Here is a 20,839-nt window from a genome sequence, read left to right on the forward strand (position 1 = left end):
CACAGTGACTAATTTTCTTTTACTTTTCTCCAGTGAACAAGAGGATGTACAATACAAAAATATGAAAAATAACATAACCCATTCAACTAATTGGCACATGTAGGGCAGTATGCAAGTGCACAGCCTTTGCAGATATATTTCTTACACCTGCAGCACACAGTATGTGTTTTACAGTCTGAGGGCAGAACTGACATCTCTTCCTCTTACTTGGCTTAGCTGAGGAAGTGGCTGTGGTAGATGGATCCTCAGGTTGATCAGGAGCTGCTGCACTCTGAATAGCTTTCACAACCGCTGCTGAGGCTTCTGTGTGGGGGACATGCTTCCTTCTTTCAATGAGTGGAGTTACAAGTGCCTTTCCTAGCTGCTCCAGGAACACCCTCTTCTTGTTGTGCTTATGAGACATCCAGGTTGGGTTGATCTCTATCCAAATCACAAAGGCATTGTAGGAGGACACATCAATGATGTTGTGGAAGATGACCAGGGGCCAGCGGGCAGTCATTCTTCTGCAGCTATATGCTCCAATCACCTTATCTAGGTTGTCCACACCTCCTTTGTTTCGGTTTTATTCCAGGATGATGATTGGCTTCCTGTCCTCACGGTCACTAATGTCGCCGTCTTTGTGCAGTGTGCTCAGAAGAACTACATTCTTGTTTTTCTTTGGGAGGTAGGAAACTAGAGTGGTGGTGGGTGTGAAGGCAAACTTTGAGGAGAAGACCTCTCTCTCCTTTGACCCAAGCAGTGCAGGTGGGAGCTCAGGCTTGTTCTTTTGAACTGTACCAACCATGGTGATCTTCCTCTTCAGGAGCTGCTGTCCGAGTTCATAAGAGTTGAAGAAATTGTCACATGTCACATTGTGACCCCTCAGTCCCTCTGTCACATCAAGCACAACTCGCAACCCCTGGTTCTTCTCTGGGCATCCACTGGTTGACCTCCCAGTATAGACTTGCATTTTCCAAGCATAGCTTGATTCAGAAGCCACCCATGACTTGATCCCATATTTTGCTGGCTTGCTGGGCATATACTGCCGGAAAGGACAACAACCTTTGGACAAAAGACATTAGCATCAGTGATTAGTATCAGTGTCACAGAAAACAGTCAAAGAAATCAATAGTGAAAATCACTTTTATTACAAATATGAAAACAGATTACCTCTAAATGGAACCAGTTGCTCATCCACTGTTACATCAGGCTCTGGATTGTAGAGGTAGGGCAACCGCTCCACCCACTTGTCCCATACCTCTCTTATGGCTGCAAGTTTGTCTGTCATACGTCTTGCTGGTCTTGATTCACGGTCATCAAATCGCATCAGTCTTGAGTAGGTGTGAAAGAGTTTGACTGGCATTGTGGCTCGGAAAATTGGCCTTCCACTCTCTGCTCACTTCTGCTACTGATTGATCTGAGACACAACTAAAACTTTGTAACATTTTATGGTTTGTAAATAACTCTGTGACCTTGATTTCAACTCCATTTGCCTCACGGGTCATTTTGACCTGAAGACCATCTTTGTACCTTTTTTTGTACAGCTTACATGGAAATGAGAATAAAAGCAACACTGAACTTTTTCTATTGTCTGGGCCAATCTAGGAAAAGTCTTAAAATCTCAAGTTAAAAAAATTACATTTAGGGGATTGTTTGGGGGGGGGGGGGGTTTAACACAGTGGCGGGTCATTTTGACCCGAGGACAACAGGAGGGTTAACATATTTTGATCAAGACGATAAAAGCAAATTACAATTATAAAAGCATAGAAGTGTACATAACCAGCTACATGATGTACAAAAGCAAAACTTGCAAAACAAATTTGTTGATGTGCAGAAGTGACACAGTAATTTGAAGATTGAACAGGTAGTTTTAAGAATTTCAATTCTGTTCTGAGAGATGCACCCAAACTGAGAAAAGCTGTAAAATATTAATATTTAAATTCTCTTATCTTCAAATCCTTCAACTGTCATGGACCCAGTGACTTTAGTGCAAGTATTTTGGGTGTGAGAGTCAAGAGGTCAAAGGAAAATATTAAATAATATCTCTGATGCCAAGCTTTATACTTCTAAGTATTACCAAAGTATTGAAACAAAAGCTAACATGTTCTTCAGAGATTTAACTTGCATGCATGAACATTTCACACTCAAAGTAATTCAAATTAATTATTGAACCAAACTTGGAAAAAGTTGCTTCTGCCATTAACAATAACTTTAAGCACATGTAGTCTGAAGTAGACCAGAAATATAATCTATGCAGCCGTTCCTACAGAAACATTAATGGAAGTGTTGCATCTGTGAAGATTAAATGTTCCATATAGTAAAAATATCTAGCTGCAGTGCATGTACATAAACAGCATGGCTCAGAAACTACACATTTCTTTGTCAGTTGGTTAAAGTTAGCTAACTTCAGTTGAAACCGTGAAAGGGACTCACCTGTGATGTGTTGCCCTTCTCCTCCTGAACGTGCAAAAATAGCAGAAATTTGATTTCAAAGACAGTAGCAGCATCTTGACAAGGACCAGGCCTACTGGGCTCTCAGCACCCTAGTTAGCAACCTTAGTTAGCACAGTGACTTTACTGTGTTGAGTTCAGGACACCACTACAGGAACAGAGTTAAAAGAATCTTGCTGCTGATGCTGAAGGATCAAGCAGCAATGCAAACTAGATAATTATTTGTTTACATGACAAATAACAGTCTCCATTTACTGTAAACCCTACTATTTATCACAATTACAAAATGAAAAACTCTCTAGACCAGGGGTCCCCAAACTACGGCCTGCGTCATTTGGTCTGGCAATGCCGGATCTGGCCCGCCTCCTCATACCAGAGAGCATTCAGTGTATTTTTTCATATATTGTATTTTCTGGTTTGTGGATTTCTCTTCAACCACCAGGGGGCTCTTGAGCAGATGTTAAACTAACTTTCCCTCAAATATATACTAGTCAGTCCCAGTCACCGTTTCACTCACGGTTTTTTCCATTTCCATTCTGGGTAAAAATCTATCTAAAAGCGACCGCGAATGTGTCGTAGTCAGCAACCCCCCCCCCGTCGACAGTTTCAAAGACAGAACAGCCCCCCCCCCCCCCCCCGCCGACAATAAGTTTCTAAGGTATCTTTCTCCAAAAACTAAGACCGGCCCCCGAGCAGAGAAAGGAACAGCTATGTGGCCCTCGCAGGAAAAAGTTTGGGGACCCCTGCTCTAGACTATTCTCTACTAATAGCACAATATTCAAAACCAAGTGTGGGATTTGTGAAACTTCAATGATGGGTGACTTTACAACTTGTATGATTTTGGATAACACTAGAATTGTTCTTTATTGAAGTTTCACAAATCAGATAAAGGTTTTACAAATCCCACACTTGGTTTTAAATATTCTGATATGAGTTGAGAATAATCTAGTCCAGATTTGAAGAGTCTAGGTGTTGTAGTTTTTTAGCTAGAGTAAATTAAAGATGCTGATTGCAGTGAAAAATTAGGTGGAATTGCCCTTTAGCCATTTCCCAAATTGGAAGCAGCAATTGGAAACCAACTTCAGCTTCATTCAAGCAAGAGGGGCTAACATACAGTTCTCTTAATGTTAATGATCAAATGCTCTCATAAATGATGGTGGCGTTGGCTGTAGGAGTTTGCTTTGCAATCGGTGGATCGCCAGATCGATGCCTGGTCTACTGCTGAGATTTCAGTTTGGTGTATTAAAGGCATTATTAAAAAAGAAACCAAAATATCACACCAGCATTCTGTTCTTTGTAAAAAATTATTTTGCAGTCTTGTTTACGCTTTTACATTGTAGATCTAAACATCAGCAAAATTTGTAATTTTGGCTGATTGCTACTGTTAAGTTTAGGGTAATTAACTGCTGGCAATATTACAATTTTTTAAGAACTTTACAATTACTTATATTTTTACACTATATTTCTGTATTTTCTACATTCGTGACTGTCACAATTATTTAGGATATATGTTTATTCAGTTATGATAATGCCATGTATTTTCTACGGCAGTATAATGCTGTGAATATTCTGGTCAGTAACTGCTGGCATTTTACAATTTCTTACCATAAATTTACTGCCTTTCTTTGCAGTTTCGACTTACGGTAGTTCCATGTAATTTCTACGGTAATGCAATGTTTTTGGGTACGACGGTCAAAAACTGTTGGTCTTTTACCATTTCTTACCGTAAATTTACTGACTTTCTTTGCAGTTTCGACTTACGGTAGTTCCATGTAATTTCTACGGTAATGCAATGTTTTTGGATACGACGGTCAAAAACTGTTGGTTTTTTACAGTTTTGTACCGTAAATTTACTGACTTTTTTTACAGTGCAGTGATCCTCCCGGGTCAAAGAGTCACGTACAATCTTTACATTGTCTTTAATTGTCTCCAGGGCCCAATTAAAGAGGGCACAGGTCAGACCTGTGAAAAACAGTACCTGTGTCTCTTTACTCTTCAGAGAAGCAAAGAAGAACTGTGTAGTCCTGCATTTAAATGCTCAGCTCTGAGTTTGTAGATGTCAGCACACAGGTTGATGCTCTCAGTATTAAGATGGCTGCACTGCTGCTGGAGGTCATCATGGACGACCTTCTGTGTCTGCAGAAAAGCAATAGACAAAAAATTTCACCCTCTAATTTTTATAGTATGTCGGAAAGGGTTACATTTCCCACATTATTCGAATTGTCTCAGACATAATCATAACCAAATACATGTTCACAAAATATATATGTAACCATGTCAACTTGATAAATTTTATTGATGACTTTGATAGCAACGGTCATCTGTATTAGCAACAGTTATCTCTCTGTTGCTAAGACAGATAACGCATATTTGTTATGTTTGATAACGCATATTTAAGAAAATCAACAGGTAGCAGGTAGGTCAATATAGCAAATGTTCCCTCTATTTTACCGAATATGCAATACATCCGATGACCTCCGCTGGCCAAACAGTGACTGGTGAAGAAGAATGTTACTTTTAACCAAAATTTACGAATCTACTTTAACCGCCAAAGCACCACTGGTTAAAAAAACAACTGAGAAAACACAAAACATGCTCTTTACATTTGAATCCACTATCCTGTTACATGGCCTATGCTCCACAGCAGCATGTTAATTTTTTTTATTTGTAAACTTTTGTTCATTGGAAAAAAAAAAGTCCCTCTGGATGTGGATGTCGTCCAGCCGGAAGGATTTTTGCTCTTCCCTTTTTATTTCTGAACAATTGATGCTTAACTGTGGAAACAAGTGATTGTTTTTAATAACGGGAGCAACTCAAAATCTCAAAAAATGACTGGAACTACAACCACAAATCCTAGCGGAGTTGAAAAGGAAGCTACGTGGAGAGAGCAGAGAGAGAAGGAGGAAACTCAAACTGTCAAGTTTCTGCGGAAATAATGTTGCTTCTCTTGAATCTGTAGTTTCTATCAGCCTACCATCAGGTTTAGTGTTGATATGGAGGAGGAAACAATTAGCAAACCTACCTTATCAGGTCGGGTTGGAAGTTCTGATAGATATGCTGGTAACTGTTCATTATGAATACGTAGCACCTTGGCTTTGAGGCTTGAGTTTCTTTTTTTAAGTATTTTTTATGTGGAAACAAGTGACTGCTCTTCTTCATGTTATGAGATCATACCCAGGAATATTTGACTTGGTATAGCAGAGGGAATATTTTGTTTTTCAGAACAAGTACCCAGCCTTGTTGTGGTTGGTGCTGGACGGCTGCATATGTATCACTTAGGTTTTTTTTTTTTTAATCCCCATATTCCTAGATTTTGCCTATAGTCACAGAAAAACACGTTAATCATAGATAAAGGATATGGTGCAGCACTCCAATTTAAGTTTTTATTGCCTTATAGACGATTTGGGAAAGGTGCCATCTTTCAGCATGTATTGCAGGCAATAACAGTGTCATATCTCAATTAATATTCATAAATCGACAATACAACCATGCATTCAGATGTGTCAAAAAAAAGCCTTCTCTTGTGCACTGGTTCACTTCCTCAGACACCGGCCTGCTTGAGGCTCTGCACAAAATGCTGTCTGGTCTTTTTTTTTTTCAAAGTAGGGAAGAAAAGAACCTCTTCAATCATAAGAATTTTATCTCCCACTCAGGAAGTGAAAAATGTCAGTCCTCCAGCTGCAAAATATTTGGGAAACTTTCTTAGAAGTCCAATTGATTCTGTCAGCAGTGTATTCAAGTTCTGGTGAGAAAAGGTGAAGGCAGCTGGACTGAGGCAAAAAGAAACACTAAGCCTTAACTAAAACCTGGAGATTTAAGTATTGTTAATTAATGCAGTGTGCCACAGCAAAGGGGAAAATACGCAGAAAACTGTTAAAGAACAACTCAAAAGCATCTGTTCTTCGCTCTCTGTTGACTACGCTACACGCTGACTCGTTGCCATAGTAATTGACAACAACGGCACTATATGTTTCAGCATTCAACACCAAAAAACACTTGAACATGTCCCACTCAAATAGAACATTCAGTCTGTTGCATTATTATGTTTTTTTGGCTTTATGTTTGTTTCTGCTATAATCTGACACAGCGGTGGTTGGTCTGCTAATTTAAACAACTGCTCTATTGATAATCTGTCAGAATTGGTGTGCAGGTCGCCTTGTTTTATTTTGTAACGGAACCGAAAAACACAGGATTCCACATCACATCTACATGTTACAGTTGTCAAAGTCAAACAAGCATAAAATAAAAGCATTAGCGACAAGCCCCGCCTACATGGGAGCAGCTATGTATGCGGTGTTTCGGGGAAGTTGTAGTCAGCGATTTTACAGAAGAGCTGTGGATTCAACACGTTGGGATGACACACAACTTTTCATGATGATGTGAGACCTCTGATGGAGCCAGCTGCACATCGTCTGAAAAAAAAACACACACACACACAAAGAGTCAAATAATCATTCTCCTACCACTTTTTGTTATCTTTGCTATTTTGGCCAATAGTAACATCAGGCTGTTGATCACTGCCTCGTATGATGCAGAAAGTATGTTTCCATTAACTAAATTTATTTTTGTAATTTTAATTTGCGCAATTCTGTGGTTAATGGAAATCTAGCTACTGTCTGTGACTGTGTTGCTTTATCTAGCCTCGCTTTTGTATTTTAATTATGTCTGAATTTTCTGAAAATGGAAGAGCACCAAACTCTCAATGTCCAAAGCTTGTTTGAATCAAAAATGCTGCAATAATGTGTCTTTTTATTTTCCAACTAAAATGACACTTTATTTGACAGTCATAATAATAAAGGCCTTCCAACCCCGATCTTGGATCCTGGTTTTAGATATGTTCACATGTGGATATGCAAATATCTTCTGCCTTTCTCAAGGACATTTGGCACAGTTTATGTAGGGCTAAATGCATGTTCCAGTATCTATTAAAATGCAATATGGAGTCTGAAGCTGGGCTCATTTACAGTTTTCGGACGCCGCCAGCATTTTCCCGCCACTGGTCTTCAGCCAGCATAAGCTGTGTGATGAAGTAGCTCCCACTGGGCAAAAACATCATGAATCTCCCTCAGCTTTTCCTCACTGAAGGACTCCAGCACTATCCACTCTCATCTGTCATCTCCCACTTCATTACCAATGAAGGATTCACTGTATCAGATTTAACAGCAGCCTCGAGATCATCTGGCTCTCTCTCCATTCAAGGAAAAGCAAATCCAGGCATTTGGTAATGAAGGTTGGGCCAAGTGTGTTTCTTTTCAAATTTTCTCCTGCTTTGATATCAGATTAAGCCACGTAGATTTATATCAGTTGAATATGACATGCAGAATATTTGCTAACACATTGCTGGGTTTCAGATGACGTGCCGTATTGACAACACACAATGCAGTTGGGAGTCAGGAAGTAAATGCAGCCCATTTACTTCTGTTGATCCAGCTTCAAAATGTCTAAAGTCTGTGTCGCGTACGGTGGTTCCAACCGGTCTAATAGAGAGAAAGATCAATATTTTTGTGCTCCGACAGTAGTTGGTCACAAGGGAGTTAATTTTAAAAAATGTACCAAAAAAAGACAAAAAAAGTGGACCAACAAGACTATAGTTTGCAGCGACCACTTTCTTAAAGGTGAGAATCGCATTGTATATATACTGTATGTACTGTATATTTATATGTATTTAAGATACCATGTTTTTTATTGGGGTTTCTGTAGATTGCTGCGAAAGGTTGACCTACATTGTAGAATGCATTTTACAGATTTGCAAGTAAATCCAAGCACATAGAAATGGATTGTTTGCGTTAGCGATAGCATTGTCATCATAAACTAGTTACTTAAAACAGCACTACTCAATACCCACTCAGGCAGAAACAAGTCGGCAGCCATTTAACGCTGCTTTTGATCCTAAATGGTCGACCCAACCTGAAACTAAATAATTGTATGCTTCCAGGCTTTTGAAAGCTTTCATCTGGCTCATTGTATGAGGTCTGCAGCACCAGATAGTTTGTGACGTAAAGCGCCTCGAAGCCGGGTAAATCCTCAAGATTATATGACAAGTCCTTTTACTGAGACAATGTGGATCACGTGCTTTCGAGATACCTCATGTGTGCCAGCCCATTTAGGGTATTAGCATACTCGCTGCAATCCATTTTAGTCTGTTTTGAACCGAAGAAATCCACTTCCTGACCCCCGTCTGAAGTTCACGCGTTATCCAGGTCACATGTCTGCAAACCAGCAAATAATGTGTTTGAGTAATTTTAACCCTTGAAAAAGTTATAACTACTCAAACTATTGTTGAAAAAACTCTGTAAGAGTTAAATTAATGCCAATTCTGAAAGGAACCAAATAGACCCGGCATAGTGTTGATTTAACTCTGCAGAATTTGTTGTGTAATCAGGCTGGCATTTGATCCTGCTGATACCTGACGTCAAATTGTGACAAAGAAGGTACTGCGGAAAAATGGTGGCATTGCTTGGAGGGAGCACAACATTCCATCATCGTCTCGATTGACCATAAAAATAGTTTCTACCTGCAGCCTCTTAAAAGAGTCATTCCTTTACAGTCAAGATGAATTATGCTCTTCTTGAGATTTAAGTTCATCATCTTCTGCCCAGATTCAAACAAAAAATAGAAGCCCTTCTCCATTTCAGATTTCCAATAGTCTTACATTGCTCTTGACTTTTGTCACTGGTCTTCTAAGAAAAAGACTGCCGTCCTCACCATCACCAAAGTCTGATTGATATTTGTCCCCTTGAAGAATTGCTTTGAGCTGCTGAAACTTCATCTTTCACAAGGATTCCTCGTGACAGACACCCACAATTAATTTCAGAAGTCTCACAGGAATTCTGTTAAGCACTTGGCCTGAAATGGTTTTTAGTTCTAATTACCGCTGACCAGAATCACAGCATTGAGGAAGACATGAGTACTCTGACTTCAACTCACACCTGGACATTCGATAACATTTTTTGTCCAAGAATATCCCTTAAAAGTGCCCAGATTGAGTCAATTCAGTTTGTGACAATGAATGTTCATGTGTCTAACCAGGTGGTCAGCATCAGAGGAGCGTAAGGTACCGTACTCTTACCACTCCTTTTCACTTCGTAGCTCAGATTTCCAGTGCAAGACAGAATCTGAGTGTATCACAGATTAATCCGTAGGACGCTTTTGTGTCATTCTGGAGGAAGAGTCATCTTGTTTTGAATGCAAACAAAGCAAAGTAGAAGATTGTAGATTTCAAGAAGATTAGGTCAAACCAATGTTCTCATGAGAGAAGAAGTGGAGGATTATAAACTTCTCTATGTTCACCTGGACAACAGGCTGGACTGGAGATGCAGTAAAGCTGTCTACAAGAAGGGACAGAGCACACTTTACATCTGGAGGGACATTGAGTCCAATATGTTGCAGTCTGCATGTCTTCTGTTGTCTGTTGTGCACAGTGCAGTCTCTTCTGCCATCTGTAGGGGTAACAGCATCAGAGCCAATGATTTTAAAAGATGCTCAACCAGCTGATACAGAAGGCTGCTTGTGGACTGGAGACTACTGAGGTGTGGACCCACTCGAGATGATTGTGCTTAAAATGATTCTTCATAAAATAAAGACAGATATGGGCAACCAAAATCATCCTCTTTATGAAACAGTCATACAAAAACAGTAACTTCAGTGAAAGGCTTTTTCAGATCTGCTGTAACAATAACCATGTTTCTACCAAAGGTTTTTCTATGCACATTTATGAAAAATCAAATTAGAAAAGGTTGACGGAAATGGTTTTTTGTCTTTTCTGAAAAAAAGACTTCATGTGCAAAAGGGGAGATAGAAACACATTTTCTTATCCACTGTCCAAAACTCCAGAGAAAGTACTCTCTCCATTTTTCTGAGATCTATGGTCCATGCTAGTTTGCAACCTCTGCAGTTTGTTTATTACAGCCATGTGTCAGATCAACATTTGACGAAAATACATTTTGCATAACTTAGTAGATGGTTATGCATCTACTTCAACATTAGTTTGATTTTTTTTTCTGTTGTTTTTTTTAGTCAACTTCAAAGTCAGACTACAATGATCCAATCTTGATGTGAATATTTATATTTTGTTTCAAAAAGAGTACCGGGTTAGGAAATGATCAGTGTTGAGATTTGCACTTTTACTACTTGAAGTTCTGGCAAATGAGAAAAAGTTGTCCAAATGTACTGTATTGTGAAGTCGAAATAGTCCAACATTTTGGGTGCTTCTATTCGTGTGGCGTTGTGATATATCCCCCCCCTTATTCTGAAGGACACAATATTTCTCGGCTGGTTTCATCTCCTAAGTGATGTCACTATCCTCTCTCCATTTAATCTGAGTCTTTCTCACTATCTCTATCTCTCACTCCTTCTCTGACTCTCCTCCAAGCCAACACCTTCAACATCCCGGCTATCACCCCTTATCACAGAAGACCTGTCATGAAGAGAGTGCAGGATAATATCAAAGCTATTCTGGATCATACACATCACTCTCCATCACCTCTCCTATTTGTGTTATCTTGTTCACACACTCATCTGTCTTTCTTGATATTTTTCTCTCTTTTTTTACTCTTTACAATTTTTTCTTCTCCTTTATGTCTTTTTTTTTAAATCACTTATTCTCATGGCATTTTTTTTGCCACGATAAAATGCGCTATCGTTACACTTTTGTCGTCTTCCTTTCTCCTTGACCTTACAGCGGTTATCTACTTATTTCTTAGATCAGCATTTTATCCCCTTCTGTGCTCAGTTGTTCCTTGTGAGGGACAGGGTTGGGGTTGAAGTGCGAGTCCCACAACGCCATCCTCCAGGAGCATGAGAATTGGAACAACCGCCCTTCAGGAATCACTTCCTTCCTCCAAAACCTGAGTCAGCATTGGATCACCTTTGGGAAGGAAGATGTTAATGGGCCCATTTCATTTCAGAACGCTTTCTACAGATGAGCCACAATCGTAAGTGCAGGGAAACAAGCGCAACTTACACAAAGATGCACTTAATCACATATACACTCACGTATACAAGTGCCACTCTGCTAAAGCACAGAATATGGCTCAATCCGGACCCTTCAGAGTGGACACATTTACATTTTTCATGCAACAGGGAGCAGAAGCGTTGGAATCAAAGACACTGAGATCAACAATGAACATGAAACACTCAAATAAGCTGAAAATGACCAAAGTTATTCCCTGATTTCATATATTCTACAGTATTTAGTTGTTGAAGTTTTGCTTTACCCTGACAGGAAAGGTTGAAATTGCAGGCTGAGTCTTGATGCAATCACAAGAAAGATTTTCTGTGGCTCTTGTTTGCAGCAATGTACCCTTTCATGATTCAGATTTGAGACGTACTAAAACTGAGAGAGTTTGCTGTGCCTATCCCTCCACCTGTATGTATTTCAAGCCCATGCGTCTATGTACTGCACATCATCTTAACATCGTTTAGTATTGACAAACTGTCTGACCCATAAGGCCCTGTGTTCCTGCACAAGACAGATATGGAAATTCAGGATAGTGCTCTGGCCCTTTAATAGTGTCTTCCCTGCCTTCAAGGAGGAGGGCAGGTTCCTCTGTTCAGCAGCTGTCACCTTGCCTGATTGGTAGTTTGTTACTGGCTCGAGCTTCATTGAAGATCTTAAAAGTGCTACAGCTGAAGAATGGCTGCATTGTTCATCCAGGTGTATAGCAAAAAAGGCAAGTTTAAGATTAGCTATCCACATCCCTCAGCTCTGGAAAAATATCTCGAGTCACTTGTTTGACTATTTGTGGTGAGTGTAGGGTTCCCAAATGTAGAACTCCTTTTGGCGAATCATCATTCTCGCAGAAAGCGAGCCTAATGCTATTTCTGTAGACTGTTGGCGTTACCTTTACCTTTGACCTGTTTGATGAGGATGTAAAAATGGTTTGTCCACAATACAAGAGTCAACATACCACACAGAGAAAAGGGATGTATTGATTTTTAATCAATGTGTCATTACTAAGATGAAAACCTCACCCTTCCTTGATCATCTCTAATGTTTATTGACAGTAAACCTAGATTAGGTTTGGGGGGATTGCTGTGTCCCCTCTGCCCGCCGCACCCAATCTGCAGATGCTACTTTATTAAGTGGATGGATTCACACGCATACACTGTACATACCCGCAACTCGGTGAACTCCACTCGGTCCCGCCCGCTCTGTGTCTCCCAACGGCCGACCTCTGATTTTCACCCCGGCCTCATGGAGCTGTGAGTCCTGCTCCTTGCCAGCAGCAGCACTTTAGGGTTAATAAATGAAACTCAAATGGGTTTGACCTCCAGAAAAGACACAAAGCAATGAAAAATGGCACACTGACACAGCACGGATACAGAGCCTATCACAGTATGGCGACCTTGATATTTTAACCAAGTGCTTTGTGGGCCATAATTGTCTTTCCCCTCTAAAAATCCATCCTCTGCTAACAATTGGATCCTTCACATGCCTCTTCTGTCTCTGTGAGCCTTCAGCCATACGTTAGAGTGGATCGCTGCTCATATTGTGACGTGTCCAGACTTATGACGCTCTTCATACTAATATTGTCATGCACTTTACAGGACGAAGCATGCATCAAACCCAACAGAGAGCTGAAGGAAGAACTGACAGGCTCCAAGCTTATATATTTTTATTACTAGGGAGACATGAATAAAGAGATAATTTAATAAAATCCAATTCAAGAGATCAGTTTAGAGATTCTCTGAAAGTAGAGGTTGAAAACTGGAAAAAAGCTGCTTGAATTACATATTAAATTACAGTTGTTGGGATTTGGTCTTTGATGCAGTCTTTTTTGATGTTGTTTGCTTGTTTACATCTTGTCACAGGGGACAAAATCAATGAGTTGTAGATCTTAAACAATATTGAAGACAAAGAAATCAGATCATGTATTTATAAATCATAAATCCTTAGAATTGGTGACAAGCAATTATGAAACATTTCTGAATTAAAAAAAATATAATCTAAAATAATCGTCTCTTGATATTCTGGAATTTAGTAAATAGAAATGATTTTGGTAGTCTGATTTCAGATTTGTCCAGTGTATGTAAATATATGGTTTCACCTTTACAAGTTGTCTTTGTCTCGCCGCTTGCAGAGTAAATGTATTGAAATGTGTGCAAAGTGAAGCTTTCAGAAGTAACAGCCTTAAAACATTTTTAATCAGTTGAACTTACAGATGTTCTCCTGTAAGGAGCTTCGCTACAGCAAAAGAAAAGAAAAAAAAAGTCCCAACATCTTTACTGCAGAGATGAACCACATAGAAAACCTGATCAAATCAAATCAGGCAGCCAAGAATTAAAACTCACATAAATGATCAGTCCCAAAATGATTTAGATTGAATAATTACCAGACTTATTAGACCAGTGAGTTGCTGTACCCACTGAGAAGGTGGCCCGCCTCTAACATCCAACCAGGCAGAAATTCAATCAGCGGCCGCAGCAGGATGAGGAACATTTTAGTCAAGTAACATCAAATTCAGCTAAATCAAACTGAAGTAAACTCAAATGAAACTTCATCGAACTCTAAATGAGGCTGGTTGTTTTGCTTATGCCCATTTCATTCAATGTTCTGCATGCTAGAATTGTTTCTGCACTTCTCACTGCAGGTCAATGCCTCATTTTCTGGCCAAGACTGTAGAGAAGGTTATGGTCCGGATACGGCCCACTTTCATTCAGGGTTTTGTAAATCCCACTCAACTGAAGCATCTTCTTATAGTCTCAAATGTTATTTTGATGCAGCGTGACTCAGATAAATGTTGTTTGTTGCTTCTGTCAAGTCCGACGTCAGCTGGTGACCATCCAGTCCTGCTGGAGTCGGGCTGGTATTTAAGGTTCTGATTTAAAATGGCTGCCATCTTACGGGCCTGATACATCAACTTTCTTGGCTATACCTAAGTAAAGATCCCATTCCTGTCCTGTTCATGTTGGTGTTCCACAGGGGTCTATTTTGGAAACATTTTTATTTCTTCTCTATCAGCTCCCTACTGGTCCAATTCTGGAATCTATTCAGGATATTTCCTGTAATTATTATGCTGATGTGATCCAGTTGTATATCTGTTCTTCCAAATTAAGTTTTGTATCTTCACACTTGAGGTCCAGTGACTAAGATCTGCTAATTGTCCCCCATACAAAACTGAAAACTAAAGGAGACAGAGTCTTTTCTTTTGTGCTTCCAACACTTTGGAACTCCCTTTCTCTGACTCAGATCAGCGGACTCAGTTGGCTTCCTTTAAAGGCCATCTGAATGCATGTCTTTTAATATCTGCTTTTTCTTAAATTTCTTTTGTGTAATTATTCTGTTTGTTGAAGCACTTTGTGATTTTTTTTTATCTTAAAAAGTGCGAAATAATAAAGTTCTACTTTAGTTAGCGAAGTGAGCTGACTGAGCAAACGTCGCACACAGAGCAGTGAGAACGCAGAGGCCCATCAGTAGTAAGTCTGTCCAAGAGTGGAGATGAAGACTTGAACTCTTCTCTGCAGGTTTCCTTAGACATAATTAAAGCTGGAAACAACCGTATGGGAGCTGGATGTGTCTAATCTCACCATGAGCTCTTCAGATAAACCTTATTTCCTCACACGCAAACATCTACAGAGCCATTAAGGTGGCTTCGAGGACCCTAATGGGTTTTGTTATGTAGGCACAATGAATGGTGATGGTTACTGTTTACTGTTGAATACAAGCTAAGGCATGAAGGGGCCTATAATTCTCATGATAATTGGGTTAATACTTGTCATGATGTCCCCAATTACCAGAGCAGTAAATAGAGGAGAGGTAGGAATTATCGCTCACTGATTGGGGAACATGTAGATCAGCAGTGAGGAGGGGAACTGTATATCTCTGCTTAAGGCAGAGCAGAGACCACCTTTATTTCTCAGGGCACATGAATCGGTCTGGCCTCTGTGTGAGTGTGTGTCCTCCAAATACAGCTCACCTTTATCTGTTCAAAGCAATACACTCTTCATGGATCTTTGAATTCACGCAGAACTCTATATGTACCAGTGCAGGTTAGACTGCGGATCAGAGTGCGTGCCATGCATTCTACCCAGCAGGTGTGTGTGTGTGCGCGTGGTCGTGCGGGGGCGTGTGTGTGTGTGTGTGCGTGAGAGGGAAAGAATGCGACATGGTGTCTGCCAGTCCTCTTCCCTTTTCTGGAGTGGCTACTCTGGGGGCAGCTAAAAATGGAAAGGGCTCTGTCAGCCTATGATGTACTTGGCACGTGCACACACACACATACCCACCCCCACACACACACACATGTATAAAACCGAAGGGGGATTTGGCCCAAGAGTTTACAAAACTTTCACTGAAGACTAAAATAGAGGTTGTGGATTCCGAAGTTTTTCAGAGCAAGTGAGCGATGACCCTGTCAGCCCTTTCTCTCATGGCGCTACTTTAACATGCGAGTCTCATATCCAGATGATATTCTGTTGGAATTCTTATTTTCAGAAGCCTTAAGGTGCCATGTTAGCTTCAGTTTGTTAGCTGGACCGTTCCTGGTCAATTTAAACCATCCAGAGAATGGATGGTTTATCTATTCATTAGAATAGATAACAACAAAAGTTCTCTTGCCTTACCTTCTGTAAAAGAATTTTTCAAAACATGCATCAAAGTCAATGATTGCATGAAAGTTAAATTGATAGAGTTTGATAAGTGTTTCCTGTCAGAGATGCGATGCATCAACTTCCTCTTCCAGTTTGCTGCATGTTTTAGCAACAGAACCAGAAACCCCAGAAAAGAGCAACAAATCATTAGAATGTTATGAGTGGAAAAAAATCAAGATGTATTGAATAAAGAAAGCCTATCAATGAAAATGTGTCGAGCTCAATGTGTTTAAGGAAAGACAGGCCAGTTTACAACAAGGATCTCAAGATCACATATCCTCTAATTTCTAGATGCATCCCTGCTTCTACACACCTGACTCTGATAATTACATCAGTAGATGATCAGCACTTAGTCCAGTGAAGTGAAGTCCAGTTTGGTTCTGTAACTGGGTGCCAAAGTAGTTGTGAAACTTCTTCACTACTAACTGCTAGTGGTATTTAAACAAAGCATAACTGATTGACTTAAGATATTTTTTATTGTAGTTTACATATAGGTTTTGCACAATAACAAACTTGTTGGATAAAGTTTTCCTGGAACAGTAAGTTGGTTCTCTGTCATTAACACATTCAGGAGCATGTACAAGAGGATGATTGACAGCGCTACTCAGGTTGGTTTTCATGTGGTTTTCATATTTGCTCAAGACCTTCATGGAATTGAACTCCATGACAGAGCGGCTAAGGCCAAGCCTCACTCAACCAAGTTCCAAACAAAATGTTCAAGAGCTTACTCTTCATTTTGGTCCCTTGGGAGAGATTATGGTTTGGCACACTACTCCCACACCGCCCCCAACATAGGGGGTATCTGGGAGGATGACAAAGTGATTTTTCATAATTAGACGCAGCTGGTTTTGGAAAGGTCAAGTACGCATCAAAACGGTATTAAAATGAAAATGGGAATCTGTCTGGAAGCTACAGGTCACATTGCTTTCTGTCTCTGTGGGGGTTCAGAAAAGCTTGAAAGCTTTGGGTGTTTTATTGGAAAAGTAAAAACTGACTTTCAGAGCCTCCGTAGGTGAGAAAATGAGCTTAACACGTCTTCAGGGCTTCTGTGCAGATTTGTCTATTGCTGACCAATACAAGCAACAGTAAACAGAGTTCTTTATGTGTTCAAAATAAATTATTTAGACTGAAAAAAAAGACAAAAAAAACATGTTACACAGCTGGTAAAAATTGTGAAAGAGGTTCTTTATATATATTATAATAACTACACTCGTACACACATATAAGCAAATATAACTCCATTCTATTGTCACCAGGACTTTGTATTGACTTCCATTTCTATAGCCTAACCCTGACATTTACCCTATACCTAACATAAACTCAGTTCGTCCAAAACCTAACCCCTAACCCACAACCAGAACTTGTTCTTATGGGGCCTGGGCGTCATAAGGAGCAGTAGGTTCTCAAAACATGTTTTTGGGGTTTGAAGGTTATCCTGCAATAGTCAGCCCCGCCCACTCCTCACTACGTCCCAGGGCTGCCTACTGACCAGTTCTCTGTCTAACAGGTCCGGAAAATCTCTGAGACCTGGGTATTACCCTAAAAGTACTCTATAAGAGATAATCTATTTAAACTGGTGGCGAAAGTGATTCGTCTAGCTCTAACTACCTCCAATCCAGAAGTTATGACCCTTTACGGTTAAGAAACAATCAGCTGAGTAGCCCTCACAGCTGCATAATTCCAATAACCACTTCTGTTAACGGTAGCCCACTTTCTAAATCATAACTTGCACTTGGAACCGGCTAGATTATGTTTAGTGACTTAGATGTAAGTCCCAGGGTCATTATTTATTCTCACCAAAGGAAATTATGAAGCCTCCTATTTACTGGAATCATGTACATTAGTTTTACCTTAATTAAAAGAACTGAACAAAGATTAAATGACTCTATTAATTCCAATGTCCACCAACCTCATTAGAATTTTATGGTATAAATTTATTAAGCAAGCTTAAGCAAGGATATGCGACATACAAATCAATAATCAATCGTATATAATTCAAAAACAGTGTAATAAAATTTACATGTACAATCCTACTACCCTGTCTCCTTTCCCTAACTTTAAGTCGCACGTTCTGAAATGGAATTTCAATGAGCAGATTCAACTCATACCCAGACGATGGTGGATCTTTTGGCAACAGGAATTTCTAGCATCCTTGGTTGAGGTCTTTGCCTTGTGTGGAAAAATCCTCCTTAGAAAGGAAACAAAGCAGAACGGGTCCGAATCCTTTTGCAAAACCCAGTTCCTCATCCCTGAGGGACCTTTGTCCTTCCTCCAAGTCTTGTTGCAGAATTGAAATTGCTGGGTTGAGACGAGACCGACGGTCGAATGAAGAACTAGAGATGGGGCGATGGGACCCAGTCCTTTCTTGGCGGTGTGAAGTCCGAGCTCCCCCGTAGTTCTGAAGTGCGGTCCGTAGCTCAATCTGCTCCTGTAGGTTGTCTCTTCTTCTGCGCCGCCGGACTGGGAACAACTGGTTCCTCTTTGCAGCCCCTTTTTATACATTTCTCCACCATGTGTGTGTATGGGGAGGTTTGGTCTACGTGACTTTCTCCACATCTGCTGTGTTCTCATGACAAAAATCCCCACATTTCCCAACCTGTATTTGCTGACCGTAAAGCCAAACTCACCGCACCCTCCCTCCTGTGTGCTCTGACCATCTGTTCAGAACTGCTTGCGACATTTCCTGTTATCAGGGCTGTACTGCATATTCGTCTTTTCTATAACTCACTTTTCCCTATTACAGCTCAGTAAACACATTCAACTTGTTGTTAAACCTGTTTGAATTAATTTCAAATGATTTCAACTTCATATTCATTGACAATAAATCATTAAACATAATCATTACATAGTTAAATCATTACAGATCTTTAATCAGAGATTCTTTGCAGAAAGTTATTGAGTGATTACTTATACTCATATTATTCAGACATATTCAACTTAATTAACTTTTAATCAAACCACAAGATTACTTTATTTCTTCCAAGCCATTATGCACCTTTTTCTGCGTGTGCCTGGAAAGATCTCATACCCTTATGCCAGTTTTCTTGACAGGTTTTTTTAAGGAAAAGACACATTGACTCATAAGGACAATTTAGAGAGAGCAATTAACCTGCATATGATGTGAACCTGGGCACCAGCTCTAAAGTGGTCTACATTAAAATGCTGCTTAGATCCCAGCTCAAGGTCAGGCAGAGAGGGATATCTTTTGTCCGTCAGTAGGTTACTGTGAGATTTTTATTTAATTATGATGCATAGACAACATTTCAGTATGTTAAACAGTGGAAGGAAGAATATGTGTGCAAAGACTTTGGTTTCTCACCATGTACTCAGCTATTTGGTCTGCATGTTGACCAAGCCGAGACGCCATGTGAACTGAAGCATTGTGCGATGTGTGTTGTAATTTATGAGTTAGTCAACACTTGAATAAAAGCATGCTGGGCAAAGATTTTAATCAACACGTTCACCTTCGTATTTTTCAGAAGCAATTCAGAGTCCCATTCATGCATCCAATCACACACGGAGCATTTGAAAATGTATGAAATAAGTAACTAACCCTTAAGTTAGGATGCCGCGGAAAGGTATAACATTTCAAAAAAAAGGAAAAAAAGTTGTGCTTTGATATCACCAACATCAGATAACCCCTCCTCTGAGGATACAGAGAACTCAAAGGTTAAATCCTTGGAGGAAAACTGATGTCTCGTTCTGGAACAGAATACCCAGAGTTTCTTTGAATTCAGGCTTAACTTACTCAGATCGGGCGTTCTGTAAAGCAGGTTATGTGAAAACTTTGACATTATGCTACACCAATAATTATTAAACAAGGTGGAATGGAAAATGGAAGCTTGTGAAAAACCGACTACACCGGTCGCCCAGTGGGTTCCATTAGCAAAGATGGGCTAGCTTTAGCATTGGAAAGGCTAACAATTAGCATGCCTATGGCTGGTCACCCATGACTCATGTTTTTCTTCTTTAAAGAAAACCTTTAGAAAACAATATCTGTAAGCAACATAAACTAGGTGCATTGACATGTTCTATGACAGAATTTTCTGTAATCTAACGTGATATAAAGCATAAACATACTGTATAAAAAACGCTAACGTTCCCTGAATTTAGTGTTAACTTATTCAGTTTGGGCGTCCCACAAAGCAGGCTAGGTAAAAACGTTGATATTACACCACATCTATAATTACTAAATAGCTGAATATTAGTCTGAGTAATATCACGAGGTTTAGCATTGTGGATTTCAAGATTTTGGGCTGGTTTGGGAACAGGCAAACTTTTGGTCTGTTTATTTTATTTGCCCTGAAGTTGTGACTCTTCCAAATGTTCTCAAGCGTAAAACTAAGTCTTCTTTTAATTTTGTTAACATTTAGTGAACAATGTCCTGGTAAAATCAATGTTTGTCAGAAGGTAAATTGAGGGAAATGTTGCATGTCTACAAAAGCCATGCAGTAAAATAAATAAATAAAATGAACAAAATTCAAAAGAATTTTTTAAAGGTACTGTGAACAGAAACCTGAAACTGCTTCTAAATGTTTGGCCTATATTGACCTTGCAAATAAACCTTTTGATTGTCATGTTTGTTGTCATTTGACTGTTATTTTATGGAAACTACACACTTTTCACATTTGTTTGTGTAACCAAGATAATTGAGTATTTTATCTTTTATTATTTCTGTCAAATAATCTAAATAAAAGAGCTCACCACAGCACTGGGAAGACACTGGTGTACGTCACCTGCTTATGGCCTAGGAGTATGGACCTTTGCCTGTTCCTGTCCGGTTTGATCTCAGTGCTGCTTTTGACTTTTCCATTTAATTGAC

General features: G+C 39.7%; 1 protein-coding gene across 1 annotated transcript; it reads right to left on the reverse strand.

Annotated features, from left to right (window-relative positions):
- Positions 1-1,484, reverse strand: LOC111606186 (piggyBac transposable element-derived protein 3-like). Its single transcript, XM_023326051.1, has 2 exons — positions 1,150-1,484; positions 1-1,041 (listed from the first exon to the last, which is right to left on the reverse strand). Exons 1-2 carry the CDS (start codon positions 1,340-1,342, stop codon positions 563-565), a joined length of 672 nt encoding a protein of 223 aa, XP_023181819.1. The 5' UTR covers positions 1,343-1,484; the 3' UTR covers positions 1-562.
- Between the last annotated feature and the right edge of the window lie 19,355 nt (positions 1,485-20,839).

Source organism: Xiphophorus maculatus, chromosome 1 (genome assembly GCF_002775205.1).
Source record: "Xiphophorus maculatus strain JP 163 A chromosome 1, X_maculatus-5.0-male, whole genome shotgun sequence".
NCBI classification, from domain to species: domain Eukaryota; kingdom Metazoa; phylum Chordata; class Actinopteri; order Cyprinodontiformes; family Poeciliidae; genus Xiphophorus; species Xiphophorus maculatus.

Excerpts from the sequence above, each read along its gene's own strand:
- LOC111606186 (XM_023326051.1), bottom strand. The coding sequence starts at position 1,342 with ATGCCAGTCAAACTCTTTCACACCTACTCAAGACTGATGCGATTTGAT. Across the intron at positions 1,042-1,149 it reads GCAACTGGTTCCATTTAGAG|GTTGTTGTCCTTTCCGGCAG; the intron begins GTAATCTGTTTT and ends TTTTGTCCAAAG.